Source organism: Choloepus didactylus, chromosome 4 (assembly GCF_015220235.1).
Source record: "Choloepus didactylus isolate mChoDid1 chromosome 4, mChoDid1.pri, whole genome shotgun sequence".
In the NCBI taxonomy this organism is placed as follows: domain Eukaryota; kingdom Metazoa; phylum Chordata; class Mammalia; order Pilosa; family Megalonychidae; genus Choloepus; species Choloepus didactylus.
In genome coordinates, this window is record NC_051310.1 from 139271725 (window position 1) to 139285955 (window position 14231).

General features: G+C 43.7%; 1 protein-coding gene across 4 annotated transcripts in view; it reads left to right on the top strand.

Moving 5' to 3' along the window:
* Positions 1-13494, top strand: part of VPS39 (VPS39 subunit of HOPS complex) — a 45324-nt gene extending 31830 nt beyond the window's left edge. For 2 of the 4 annotated variants that reach the window (XM_037834219.1, XM_037834220.1), the window contains 14 exons: positions 2269-2411; positions 4437-4580; positions 5050-5191; positions 5339-5425; positions 5739-5812; positions 6186-6284; positions 6910-7027; positions 7541-7669; positions 8322-8424; positions 8665-8710; positions 9632-9781; positions 9944-10078; positions 10306-10397; positions 11296-13494. In XM_037834219.1, the coding sequence (XP_037690147.1) occupies positions 2269-2411; positions 4437-4580; positions 5050-5191; positions 5339-5425; positions 5739-5812; positions 6186-6284; positions 6910-7027; positions 7541-7669; positions 8322-8424; positions 8665-8710; positions 9632-9781; positions 9944-10078; positions 10306-10397; positions 11296-11371 (1538 nt within the window). In that variant the 3' untranslated portion in view covers positions 11372-13494. Of the gene's footprint in view, positions 1-2268; positions 2412-4436; positions 4581-5049; positions 5192-5338; positions 5426-5738; positions 5813-6185; positions 6285-6909; positions 7028-7540; positions 7670-8321; positions 8425-8664; positions 8711-9545; positions 9782-9943; positions 10079-10305; positions 10398-11295 lie in introns of those variants that run through there. The other 2 variants (XM_037834222.1, XM_037834221.1) reach the window with 2 other exon arrangements.
* The last annotated feature ends 737 nt before the right edge of the window (positions 13495-14231 follow it).

Below are 14231 nucleotides of genomic sequence, written 5' to 3' on the forward strand. Positions count from 1 at the left end.
GGACAAAGCATGCCAAAGGTAGGGTTAGGATAGGATTGAAATAGAATGGTTAGAGAAAGCCTCTCTGAAAAAGGGGCATTTCAGTTATGACCAAGAAGGAGGTAATTTAATGAACTTTGCAGACATCTGGGGGAAGAATGTTCCAGGCAAATTCTGTGGGGTTGGAAAAATGCTTGATATGTTCAAGAAACAGCCAGATCAGCATGCCTTAGCAGAGTTTATTTGTATCTTTTTGTTCAGCCTAAGGCGTATAATTTCATTTTAAATTATTATGTTTGTATTATTCTTGAATATGATGTAGTTCAAGGCAAGTCAGAGAAGCATCAACAATACCAGCTCTGTCTTCGGTCCTGGCCTTTATGAATGAATAAGAGATGTGATGTGTCCACAAAGAGCTTGCATGTAAAACCATTGAGATAAATGTGGATAAGTTTTCCAGGAGCATAGAGAAGTAAGTGAGTAGGTCTGCCTAAGAGGAAGGGAGAAAGGAGATGAACTGGGCCCTGAGGGGTGAAAAGGAAAAGTGGAATGTCCAGCAGTGCTTGGAGGCAGACGATGTATGTCATGTCTGAGGACCTGTGAACCAGAGGCCAGTGTGATATTTGGTAGTGAGGGATACATCACACTGGAAAGATACTTTAGGGCCAGATTCCAAAGGACCCTGAATACCACAAAGGTTTTTTGGCTTTGGTAGGCCTCAGGTGACATCAAGGGCTTTTAGGTAGATGGATGTGATTACATCCATGTTTACAGGTGCAAACCTTAGTGGCAGGAGGCAGATAAAGGCCTGAAGGAGGACCACAAATTCACTTATGATCCCCAGCAGGTGTCTTCTTTTCTCAGACGTTGCTTCTGTGCAGTTCCCATGTAGAAAACTGCCAACTTTCCTGTTGAGTTGCCCCTTCTCGTGAGTGTCTTTTTCAGATTATCATGACTCTCTGATCTTGAGGAACAGGGCTTCCAGGATGGGCAGAGTATTGTGACCTGATGCAGGTTGACTTGAAGATGATGCAAGGCTGTGTAGCATTTGTCTTCTGGTCAGCTTGTCTAGAACTCACATGTATCACAGAGGGACATGACCTTCCTTTGGCCCTCTCCAACATTTTTTAAATGAAAACTAAGTAATCCTAGCACTAAAAGGTTATAAAAATGTGAGGGAAAAAACTTCACCTAGATCCTACCCTAACTCTCATCTCATTTGTCTCTTCCTCATCCAAACCTTTCTACCTGTGTATATTTTAACAATAATAATGATATACAATTTAATAACTTTTGACTTAAAGTTGTTATGGGATTTTTTCACGTTGCTGTGTGCCCTTCATAATTATAATTCACAATGTTTGCATAATACTCATCATACTTTATTCTGCTAATGAAGGAATTCTGTGTTGTTTCCAAAATTGCATTGTTACAATGTTTTATAGACTTCTTGATAACATGTCATGATTTTTTTTTCCTTTTTTTTTTTTTTCCAGTTTATGGATTATTTTCTTAGGGTAAATTACTAGAAGTGGGATTAGTGGGATTTGAGGTAGCAGTATTTATTGCTTTAGCAGTGTAAGAGTGATTCAGTTTCATGGTATTGCTTGCACTGGGTAGTAGTATATAAAAATAACTTTTTCTCTAATCATGTGATATAAAAATGTCACCTCTGCCATTTTAATGTGTCCCACACTGATTCTTAATATAGTGAATATTTTCTCACTTAGTCAGCTGACAAGTCTTTTGTCAGTTGTTCACATCTGTTGCCCATTTATCAAATGACATGTTTTATTTACTAATTTGTATAAATTTGCTTTAAATAATCAACATATTAGCCTCTTGCCTGATATGTTGCAGATATATTCCCTGTTGTCTAATTTTGTTTTAGCAATATTCTGTTTTCAACATGCAATTATTTTTTATTGTGACTAAGTCTATTGATATTTTCTGCTTCAATGTCTTAGCAATTTTTCCTTGGAAAATTTTTCTCCTCTTTACCTTCAGGAAGTTGATAAAAATTTAATTCTGATTCTGTTTATGTGTATATGTCTGTATCTTGGAATGTGGGGCCATGCCATTTTTTTTAACATTTTAGTTAAATATATATATAAAAAAGTACTGAAATGATAAGTGTACAGCTCATTAAGCTTTCATAAACTCTGAGTCATTCCTTTTAAAAAGCCAGTCTGGAACTTATTTTGCTATAGTAATAGCCTTGTTTTGATTTATTTTTTCCTTAAATTGCTGGGCTCCCTTCCAGAGGAATCATGTTTGCCTTCCATGTAGATCCCACCCATGTGATGGGCCTGTACCCTGACCTGCTGCCCACAGACTACAGGAAGCAGCTCCAGTACCCTAACCCGTTGCCTGTGCTCTCCGGGGCTGAATTGGAGAAGGCTCACTTAGCTCTGATTGACTATCTGACACAGGTAGATATGATGCAGAGGTGTATAGAAGAGTTGACGTGGGAGTTCCAAAACCTGTTTCTCTATGGCAGGGAATTGAGGGCCTCTATAATGCCACAGGCATCCCATAAATTAATACTATAGAAGTCTGGGGTGGGACACAGTCTCCTGTTCCTTCTCCCAACCTAACAGCATTGCTTGGATAGTTTTTTGCCAAATCCTGATGTCAGGAAACACACCTGATTCCTAGGGACTTCACACTGTTCTCTTATGAAAACTTTAAAGGATAAATTTTAGTTGCTAGAAAATAAGTTTTTTTAAAACAAACTTTTTTTTAATTAAAAAAAAAGATGCTTGCCCTATACAGAAAACTTACAAAACACCAAAAAGTACAAAGTAAAAGTACAAATCAACTACCACTCTACCACCCAGAGATAAGTAACTAACATTTTAGTGTTGTCCTTCCAGACTTTTTAATGTATTTATGAGTTAGTTTCTGTTTATTTATTTATTGGTTTATTTATTGCAAACTATAAAACTATATATATTATATTATGGCTTACTTTTTATTTAGCCATATATTGTGGAAGTCCTTTCCTGTCAGTAAATAGTCTTCTTCAACATTTTTGGGGGGTATTTAGATATAAATTGTTTTCAATTTACTGTTAATGGATGGATAAGTGAAATTTTAAAGTCAACTAAAATTAACATCTCTATCCAAGCCTCTTAGCTTCTAATCTCTGTCACAGAAGGCTATTGTTTATTTCCTGTGGACCCATCAGACTCAGAGAACTTCATATTCTTCCCCATAAGTGTTCTGCAGAACTTTATAAGGGATGCCCTGGTAAGGCTGAGAAGCATTGCTTGGAAAATTGTAATGCTGTCTTCCTGTCACCTGCTTTTGGGTCAGTGGGTGTCCAGCATATCTGTCAGGCATGTGTAGCCTTAGCACTTCTTGACCTTGGACTCCAGGGGTATCCGGCAGCGACTGGCAGACTGCAAGGAGCACACAAACTCACCTCTGCCTGTGTGCTACTTGGCCCATGTGCCAAGTGAAAAGGGTTTCTGCGGCAGAATGTCTCCCAAGCCTGTGGCATTATAGAAGTTCCTGTATAACCAATGTCTTAGCTTTGGGAACCCAGATGTACATTGTTCCCTGGCTTTCCCCACTGATGTTTGGAATATGTGAGGTTAACTGGCTCTGGTGTTACGCCAGAGAGCAAGTAGAACATGTAAGACCATGGACTTTGCCACATCCAAAAGAGTACAAACTGGATGGTACCATTTACATAGTTTTAGAATAGGCAAAAACTAATACATAGTGATATAAATCAGATCAGTGGGGTGGGTGGTGGGGTGGGATAGTTTGAAAGGGACATGAAAGGACTTTCTGGGGTGATAGAAATATTCTAGTCCTTGTTAGAGGTGGTGATTACATGCATGTATACATCTGGCAAAACATACCTAACAGTGCACTTAAAAAGAGTACATATTTTAGTATGAAACTTGTATGCCTTGATAAAGTTGAGTTTAAAAATAAGAGATTATGGATGGAGGATTGTGGGAAGATGGTGGACTAGGAGGCTCCAGGACTAGGTCGTTACAGCCTACCCTGGCATCAGCAAGCTGCACCAGGAGCCTGGGCTGCAGACCCCGTTGCTGCCTGCCATGTGGGGGCTGAGGCATGGGGGATGATAGTCATTATACCAAGGATGAAATTCACCAGTATTTATTGCAGTTTAATGGGCCTGAACCTCCATCTCTTCCCTGGATGCTGCCATATTCCACTAGACTCCAGAGTTTCAAAATAGTTGATTCACACAGTTCCTGCCAGTTCAATAGTTGTTTGGATGGAGGTATTGATTCCTGGAGCTTCCTACTCTGTCATCTTCCCCCAGTCCTCCAGCAAACATCTGTTTTGATCCTTCATAAAAAATTGTATGCTAATGTGAGATCAAGGTGAATAGGTGTGAGGTGATTTGGACATATTTGAAGCTACCCAGTAGCTCAGTAGATAAAGGAAGACCCCCACATTTTTTGCCTTAATAGAAACGAAGTCAATTGGTAAAGAAGCTGAATGACTCTGATCACCAGTCTAGCACTTCCCCGCTCATGGAAGGCACTCCCACTATCAAATCCAAGAAGAAGCTGTTGCAAATCATTGACACCACCCTGCTCAAATGCTACCTTCATGTGAGTTTCCTGAACATTGAGAGGTACCGAGAATCCCCTATCCCCTAGTACTCTGGAAAAGTGGAAGAGAGAGCCTTACAGTTTAGGATACGTGCTACTAGTCAGAGTGAAATCTTTGATGAAGGGAATCACCTAGTCTTTGTCTGATGCCTGTGAGTTTCTTGAAATTAGAAAGATAAGGCAAAATATTGATCCAGAATCTCACAGTGGTAGAATTGAGGATAGTGCTACAAGGTAAACAAAGACAGTATTTCCCCAAAGAAAATACCCCCCCCATATTAAAACACAACATGAAAAAGACCATACATGTGCTTTAAAAGCCACTATTTCTGCAGTCCCCCAAAAAAGGTTGTTTTCTTTCTCTTACTTGTGTTACATCCTTGGCCTTGCAGCCAAGAGGGGGCCTCGGCTGGATTAGGGCAGGGCACCCCAGGAGGCAGTTTCCGCTGAAGTCCTGCTGCCTCTACAGACGAATGTGGCCCTGGTGGCCCCCTTGCTGCGCCTGGAGAACAATCACTGCCACATTGAAGAGAGTGAGCATGTGCTGAAGAAAGCTCACAAGTACAGTGAACTGATAATCCTGTATGAGAAGAAGGGGCTCCATGAGAAAGGTAACTGAAAGAGAGGGGGTTTCTTTGATCTGGAAAGCTCTCTTGTACAATGACAGGGGAAACTTACTGGGTGCAATATATCTTCCATGGGGGGGGGTGTACCTTCTGAAAGAGGCTTATGACCTTGTTCTTGGGCCTCATGGCCAGCTCTGCAGGTGCTAGTGGACCAGTCCAAGAAAGCAAACTCCCCTCTGAAAGGCCATGAGAGGACAGTGCAGTATCTGCAACATCTGGGTAAGTTCAGCTTTTGAAACAGGAATGGGAAAGGACTCATGTTTAAATGGTCCGACACTCCCTCCATTTCTGGTTCTGGTTGATCCCTTCCCTCCCTGTGTTCACCCAACTTTATTCCTCTAATTTGGGTGACCATGACAGCTCCTTGGTGTGTAGCTAGCTTGATAGAGGCAAGCAGCCTGGGTGGCTGGTGCTTGGACAGAGCAGTTCCCTCTGGAAAATAAATTCTGGATGACCTACCTGCCTGCCTGCCTTCTCTATCTCATGGGCAGGGTGGGCTTCAACTGCTGACAAGTCTCACTTCTCTCTCTAGGCACAGAAAACCTGCATTTGATTTTTTCCTACTCAGTGTGGGTACTGAGAGACTTCCCAGAAGATGGCCTGAAGGTAGGTCATGGTTGACCCTCTGACTCACCTAGGTGTACGCATTGCTTTTCCTGACTCCACTTGGGGTGGCAGTGGGTGAAGGGGGAGGATGGATTTGTGTCATTTCTCTGGTATTGAAAAGAGCAGAGTGGGAAACTTGAGACAACAGTGTGGTGTAGTGGAAAGAGCCTTGCACAGATACTAGGAGACCTGGGATCTGGTCTGTCACACACTAATGATAATAAGGACCTGTGTCCACATGCCTTCTTATACACCTTTCCCCCTCCAAAAGTCTCTGTTTGATTCCTACATTTCTGTGTGTGTGTGTATGTGTTTGGCAGTAGGTACAGCAGTTGGGTGGTTCTGCTCCTAGAACTGTAGTTTGTTCTGACAGATATTTACTGAAGATCTCCCAGAGGTGGAGTCCCTACCACGAGATCGTGTACTCAGCTTCTTAACAGAGAATTTTAAGGGTCTGGCTATTCCTTATCTGGTAAGATATTTTTTTGCTCTAAACGAAAAAACTTCAAACCCAGGATTCTGGCTTATACTACATGGTTCTGTCATTGGGTAGTTCCAACTGGGGTTTGTATGCCTTGGGCATTGGTAGACATATAAGAAAGAAGGTTATTTCAACTTCCTCTGAAGAAAGAAATCCCAGTAGATCAAGCTGGAAATGTTACTTTGGATGATGTCTTTTAAATCTAGGTAAAGTACAGAGTGATAGAAGAGAATGATGTTTGAGAAAAAAATTTTCAGAGCTACATTTGTACCGCCAAATTGAGCTGTCATCACAGGATATCCAAATAGGTTTTAAGTACTAGAATGCAAATATTTAACCTTAATTACATGGGATAATGTAATGGTGTGGAGGATTATGGGGTAAAATTAATTAAAGGAGTTTAGACCAAAAATCAAGAAAATAATTACTGACATTGCTGGATTGCATTATGCAATTTCCTGTGGTTTTAGAAGAGCTACCCTTTGGTAATCTTTGGAGCTTAATCAGGATATTCTGGAGGGGACCTGTTAGGACTTTAAAAATGTGAGAGAGAGACTGGATGACTGACCCAGGTCACAGCGTGGAGGGTACCGGGCAGAACTTTATCTCGCCTCAGGAACATGTCATCCACGTCTGGGAGGAGACAGGCTCTCGGTTCCACAACTGCCTGATCCAGCTGTACTGTGAGAAGGTGCAAGGTCTGATGAAGGAGTATCTCCTCTCCTTCCCTGCAGGTACCAGTTCTCATGGAAAGATGGGTCTTAGAGGCGAGCACAGCCCCAGCGTGCAGTGTCTGGTATAGGGAATTTGACTCCACCCTTCTCCATGGGTCTGGGTAGGGGGGAAGTTCCTGAAAGGAGCCAGGAGAGCTAAGTGATCCAGCCCCAAATGTCAGGTTCTGGAGCTCTCCTCTGGAACTGGGCGTCTCTGAGCATCTCTAAGTGTTACCCCTGTGGGAGGTGGGAACAGATCTGTCTGGAAGATGACAGGTGTTTCTCTGTTCAGCTTGTTTGTTTTGTTTTGTTTTGTTTTGTTTTACCTCAAGCTGATCTCTCAGGGTCATGTAGAAAACATAAACTAAGAGAAGCCCTACTGGAAACCCCTGTGGAGGCCCTTCTTGATCATCATATTGACATCATTGAATCCCATTCCTTTGTTTTGTTTTTGTTTTTGTTTTTTTGTTTTCTTTTGATCCCACGTTGCTACCTGATAGCATTTTTTCATTCTGAGCTTGGTTTTCCTTTAAGGCAAAACCCCTGTTCCTGCTGGAGAGGAAGAAGGTGAGCTGGGAGAGTACCGGCAGAAGCTCCTCATGTTTTTGGAGATTTCTGGTTACTATGATCCAGGCCGGCTCATCTGTGATTTTCCTTTTGATGGTGAGTGTCTGTCATCTGGCCAGGAGCCAGTTCAGCTGAAACAGCAAAGACTGCTGTTTCACATTTTTCCAGCTACCCAACCCTCCAAAAAGTTGGGCCTGGGAAATGCTTGATGTTTCAGGCCAGTGCTCCTGTTTTGTCCACTCTGAAGACTCCCCTTTGTACCATGACAGAGACAAGTCTCTTTTTTGGGTGTGAACCACATGCTACTTGATAGCCAGGTTGAAACCTGTTTATTGCTTCAGTGCATGTACTTGACCAGGTCATTGTTTACCAATTTTTGTAATTTGACATAATTTGTCTGAAAAAGTGATGTGTGAGCTTCATGAGAGCAGAGACCAAGTGCTTGCTTCCCTTTCTTGAAGTGCCTAGTGCATTGTAGGTGCCTGTTATGTATTTGGCTGTTGAATGAGTGTTCTTACCAAGTTTATAAGTGATCACAGAAAAGATGGGATAAAATCTCTCCCAAAACAGTTCTTTTCCCCTGTTTTTAAGTTAAATAATTTTCTCCTTGGAGAAAATCTCAAATGATAAAAAGAATAGTTAATCCCATTTTATCTTGCCCCCAATATTCATTGTTCTAAAAGCTTAGTTCTTGACCTTGTGCTGACATAATGGTGGTGATGGTTACTTATATTCCTTTTCTTTATAGGTCTCTTAGAAGAACGAGCTCTCCTCTTGGGGCGCATGGGAAAACATGAACAAGCCCTCTTTATCTATGTCCACATCTTGAAGGATACAAGAATGGCTGAAGAGTAAGTCGACCCTGCTATCCCCACTCCCAAGGGAACTAAAAACAGGCCCTACAGAGAGATGAGAGGTGTGAGAAACTAAGACAGCCATCTCCCCAGCACTCAGCAGCAGGAATGAGACCACCTCCTGGCCTGGGCCCCGAATGTGGCCTGCCTGTCATTAGGCAGCTCGTGGGTGGCACTGATGACCTCTCCTCTCCCGGTGCCCCCTCTGACCTTGTCCTACCACTTTCTGCCTTGCAGGTACTGCCACAAACATTATGACCAAAGCAAAGATGGCAACAAAGATGTAAGTAGTGGCCCCAGCCCCAGGGAGTGCTTGTGCATTTGCCTGCCCCCTTAGCATACCTAGCCCCATTTGCTTTGGCCAGCTGACATAGCCCATGATGCAGATCGTGGTTATTCTGAGCTGATTAATTTGCATTTGTGTTGTAAGTGAGAGGCCAAGTGGCAGGGCTTCTGGGGATAGTTACAGTTTACCAATCTAGCCTCAGTGTGGTTACTAATAGCACCCCTGCCCCTTTACTCTCAAAAGAGCCCTGATCTGTATCATAAAGTCTGTGGTCAGCCTAATGAGAAAGAACACCTGGCGGTTCTTGCAAGGTGCGTATATGTACTATATCTAGAATGCACGTAGACTTGTCAGTGCCTGGAGACATTTTTGATTGTCACAACGAGGGACGGTGCTACTAGCATCTAGTGGTTAGAGGCCCAGGATGCTGGTAAGCAATGCATGGGACAACCCCTAATACCAAAGGATTACCCAGTCCCAAGTGTCAGTAGTGCTGAGGCGAGGAACCCTGTGGTACTGGTACCAGTAGGAAAGACATCCTCTTGCCGTGGGTTAATCCTCACCTGCCAAAATGGAGACAGAGTCTCAGCTTTCAAAACCCAAAGGAAGTGAAACTCTTTTTGAGTTGTTTTGAGGTGTTGGCATTTTGTAAACTGCAAAATGCTAAACAAATACAAAGCATTTTTTTTCTCTCACAGAAAAAACAATCCTTAAGTTTTAACATCTTCATTTGGCTATTTAACTTTACCAAAATCTTTTAAAAGGTGAAAAGTGATGAGTTTTAGATGTTCTATGACAGCTGTTACTACAGACTAACCCTTCTTATCATTAGGTCTGGTCATTGCCAGGGGTTCTGGGAAGGGGACCAGTAGGGCCATCGGGGCCCTGACGTGCGTAGCCCATATCTGTGTGAGACAGGTGTATCTGTCCCTGCTTCGGATGTACCTGTCACCCCCCAGCGTTCACTGCCTGGGACCAATCAAGCTGGAGCTGCTGGAGCCACAGGCCAACCTTCAGGCTGCTTTGCAGGTCCTCGAGTTGCACCACAGCAAACTGGACACCACCAAGGTCAGGAGTTCTCAGGGAGATGGAAGACATGCATGGGAAGCATTGAATGAGAAGAAGGAATGGGGAAAGAGACTGGGATCTGGGAGCTCTGTAACTTGAGACGTTTCCTCAGTCTCATTCCTATTCCACCTCATCTTGTTGCCATCTGTGTCCTATTTCTAGGCCATCAACCTTCTGCCGGCAAACACTCAGATTAATGATATACGCATCTTTCTGGAAAAGGTCTTGGAAGAAAATGCTCAAAAGAAACGGTTCAATCAAGTGCTCAAGAACCTTCTCCATGCAGAGTTCCTGAGGGTATGGGCCTTCCATACTCTAGGGTGGGCTTTGGTTTTTCAGTTATCACATATCCCATTCGGACAAAAGCAGAGCTTGGTGTTCCTTTACATCATAACTCAAGCTGATCCAGCATATCAACTTGACATTTCATTGTGTTTCAATTAGTGGAATCAGTGCAGCCTCTGTCTTCTGTTTCTACATGCCGGACCATGGAACTTCTCCCCCAGTCTTTCCATTGTTTCCAGGTCCAAGAAGAGCGGATTTTACACCAGCAGGTGAAGTGCATCATCACAGAGGAGAAGGTGTGCATGGTGTGTAAGAAGAAGATCGGGAACAGGTGAGCCTCCTCCCCCACCTCTGGATGGGCATCTGAGCTGACATGGGCTGGTCCTACCTCAGCTAGCTGGAGACAGCAAGGCAAAGTCAGGTTCCCCATGGAGTAGATACTGCTCAGGTTGAACTTCTGCCCACTTGCCAAAGAGGACGAGCACTGGCTGCTGGCTCTTTTGGCTACTTTCAGTTCTTGAGTCTCTAGAGAGCTGTCTGTGTTATCTTTTGGAAGTGGGCTTTGAGAACTTACAGACCTGAAATGCATGATACGGGTCTGTTGACTGCTTGCCCAGAAAGCTCTTTCATTCTGGCTGCTAGAAGTTATGATATGTTCAGTATGTGTGTGTTGAATGTGGGCAGAAAGTCCTTATCTTTTAAGGAAGAGCCTCTAAAGCAAGAAAAAGATCTTTCAACCTCCTACCTCGTGACTTGAGTAAAATTGTGAGCTAGCATCATACAGTTTTAAGACATAGTCTCTGGTCTGTCCCCTTTCCTTCAAAGGAGAGTGATGTGTCCTTTTTCTTATATGGCTAGGGGAATCCTTTCCTTTAAAAAGACCCAACTCCTGGACTTTAGTCAGAAGTAATCTGGAACTCATTCTCATAAGCATTGTCAGCTCTCAGGGAGCCAGAGCTCGAACAGGGGCCCCTCGGCTGTGTGTTTTGTGTTGATTTCTTAAAAAGAAATATCCCCATGCATGCACGCTGTGTGAAACTCATCCTCTGTTCGTTTATTCAGCAATGATGTGGCTAGCTAAATCCAAAGACCTTGGAGGCAGGCTGTTCTTTGTAGTTAGGGTGGGCTGCATCTGTGATGGTTTCTGGGCAAGGTGCCTTTTTCCAGGTGCAGGAGCAGTGGTTTTCGATTAGAGATCCTCACTCCTGAGCCATTTTCTTTGCCTGCAGTGCATTTGCAAGATACCCCAATGGAGTGGTTGTGCACTACTTCTGTTCCAAAGAGGTCAACCCAGCTGACACCTGAGCCCAGCATGCCAAGAATTCAGCAGATGGACAGCTCGGTTATCCCAGAGAGATGAAGAAGCCCTGGCCTTAGGATTCGGGGGGCTGTCCCTGCACGGTGTCTTCTTAATAGGATACTACCAGATGCCTTGCACCTTAGGACGTCTCTGAATTAGTCAGACCCATGGTCTGGCATTGCCAGCTATTTGAAAGAAAAAGGGACTAGTTATACCTTATATCATTATGTTGTGGGCAGCTCCAGAGAATTCACTCCCTGCTTGGACAGGAAGGAGGAGGTAGGGGAAGTGCACCATCTTGCCTTTGTATGGCAATCACCTGAACAAGGAAACCTGTCTCAAGTGTAACTACGGGGTTGTTTACTAAGGGTTTTTCTATTAAGTTAAGTGCACGACTTCACTAGGACCCCACAGTGTGACTGACTAGAGAGTTCTGTGAAAAGAGAACAGAACAAGATTTACTCTAGCTTTGTAGACAAAACATCTAATTTTCTATGTAATGACAGTTATTTTTCCATTGTAGCTGTACCTTGTCCCCCACGTAATCCCCCCTTCGTCTCTTCATTTTTTAGCCTCCTTTTGCTTTCTCACTATTTATTTTCTTCCTTTATCTCTGCCCTCACTGCCCACCCATGCTTTCTCTCCCACTTTCCTGACTCCAGGAATAACTAATATTTATACAAGGCTAAAATGAGAAACCAGGAAAGGCTGTTTCTAGGAATACATTGATATTTGATGGTCAGGTGGATCCTCTTTGAACTGTACACTTTATGCCTAGAAGCTGAAGAGAACGGCATTCTTTGCTGGGAAAAAGGCCTTCTCCCTTCCCCAGGGCTGGTGTGACCATAGCTCCTATGACTGGGCCAGCACTGAACTGGGTAGATGGCCTCACAGGCGGACGCCCCTGCAGAGGCTCCTGCTCCTAATTCACTCACCAGCAGCTCAGGTCAGAGCGGTTTAATCTTTGTGAGCAGAGTTGTTTGAGCTTTGGGTGCCTTTCTCTTTTTTCTGGCTCCTTACCTTACATCTTGGCCTGGCCATGATTCTGCAGCTTTGTTTGGAAGGGGTTGGAGGATTGTGCTGGGATATCGTGGGTAAGTGGATCTCTGCTACATATAGGGAACAATCATATTAGGAATTTACAATGACATGGTCTCCAGTGTGCTTGTGAGGTGTCCGGGGACAGCGGAGACCAGCAGCATGTGGTCTCTGCTGTAGCTATTTTGTAAACATTACAGAATAACTTATAGCCCTGGGCATGGGTGGGGACTCTGCCTCCCATGGTGACCTAGAGAGGCACACTATGGCATATGGAGTTTCTGTACTGGAAGCTGAGGACACCCAGGGGGTGCGGTCCTGCCTCCTCCCTCCCCAGGGGTTTTATGGACTTCTCATCTTGCCACCGCAGTACCTTTAACAGAAGTGACAGTGGGTAATGGTGCCCCAGCTTTGGCACTGTTTTAGTGGCCTCTCCTTCACATACCATGATCCTTTCTAAGCGATAACATTGTGTTGTTTTCTGCCTCCCGTTGTAGGCAGACTTGCTAGGGATGCTGGCGGTAAACTAGGCACTACCAGCTCACCCTCTCTGAAGGGTCTGGGGAGACAGATTTTACAGCCTCATGACCATTCAGAGACAGGGATGATGCTCAGGTTGGCGAGACCAAGCAGTGCATCACAAGAGCCCTGCAGAGCAGTGCATGGAGAAAGAACAGCCCCCGTCCTGAGTGGCCATACCCACCCAAGCAGTGCTGCCCTGGGGCCCTCTTTGTACCAGATTGGACTATGCCTCCAAGCAAGAATAAAAATCGTGTCCTCTGTCAGCTTTGCAGCAGAAACTTAACCCACGATGTGATGCCTGCCTTCCTGGCCTGCTGGGTTTGTAGCTTCCATTCTCACTAATTGTGTAACAGATTTGAAGCAATGGGATAAAGAATATGTGCTTTCTTCCTTTTCTGGTATACGTAAACGACCCAGTGTTCCCAAACACCATTCTTGGTTCCCTAGACTCTCTTTGTCCTTCGTGGAGGCATGGGGAAGGCTGCAGATGAGGGCTTCACAATAAAGACTGATAAAGATCTCTTAACTGTTCCTCGAAATAAAAATAATAATAAAGTAAGAAACCAAGCCTCTTTGGGTCTCTTTCACTCTTCCTTGAAGTTTGATGAAAATAACAATAAAATGATAGTACTTTGGCTAAGAATTGAAAATAATAAATCAATAAGCTATTATTACCAAATATATATATATATATATATATATATATATATATATCACACTTCTATTATGTTTCATGTATTATGTCTAGATCTGTGTCCAATACAGTAGCTAGAAGCCATATTTTAATTAACATTAAACAAAATTTAAAATTCAGTTCCTTAGTTGCACTGGCCACAGTTTGCAAGTGTTCAGAGGCCACGTGTAGCTAATGGCTACTGTACTGATGACACAAATACAGAACTTTCCCATCATCACAGAAAGTTCTGCTCAGCACTGGCACTCCAGATAATCCAAATGGTTTTTCCCAGAGTAAGGCCTAGTACCTCTTCTTACTGCACATAATGACTAGAAGGCCATGTAAGGCATGGAGTTGGTGGGATTGAGAGACCCAGGGATGTTTGAGAAGTGGAGAAGTGTTGATCCACTTTGGCCAGCTCCAGAAAGGTGATTTGGTCCTTCTGTCTTGTCCCCCTCTTGAGCCTTTCATGGCCACCCTGATTTTCTGGAAATGAGCCACGATTTTATTTCTGAGGCACGGGGTAAATGACTTTCAGAAGAGTGTGGTGTATCTGAAAAAACTCTCAAGCCAGTCAGGAGCCTTGTATCCCTGGCCTGGCTCTGCCTACAACCAGCGCTGTGCCCCTC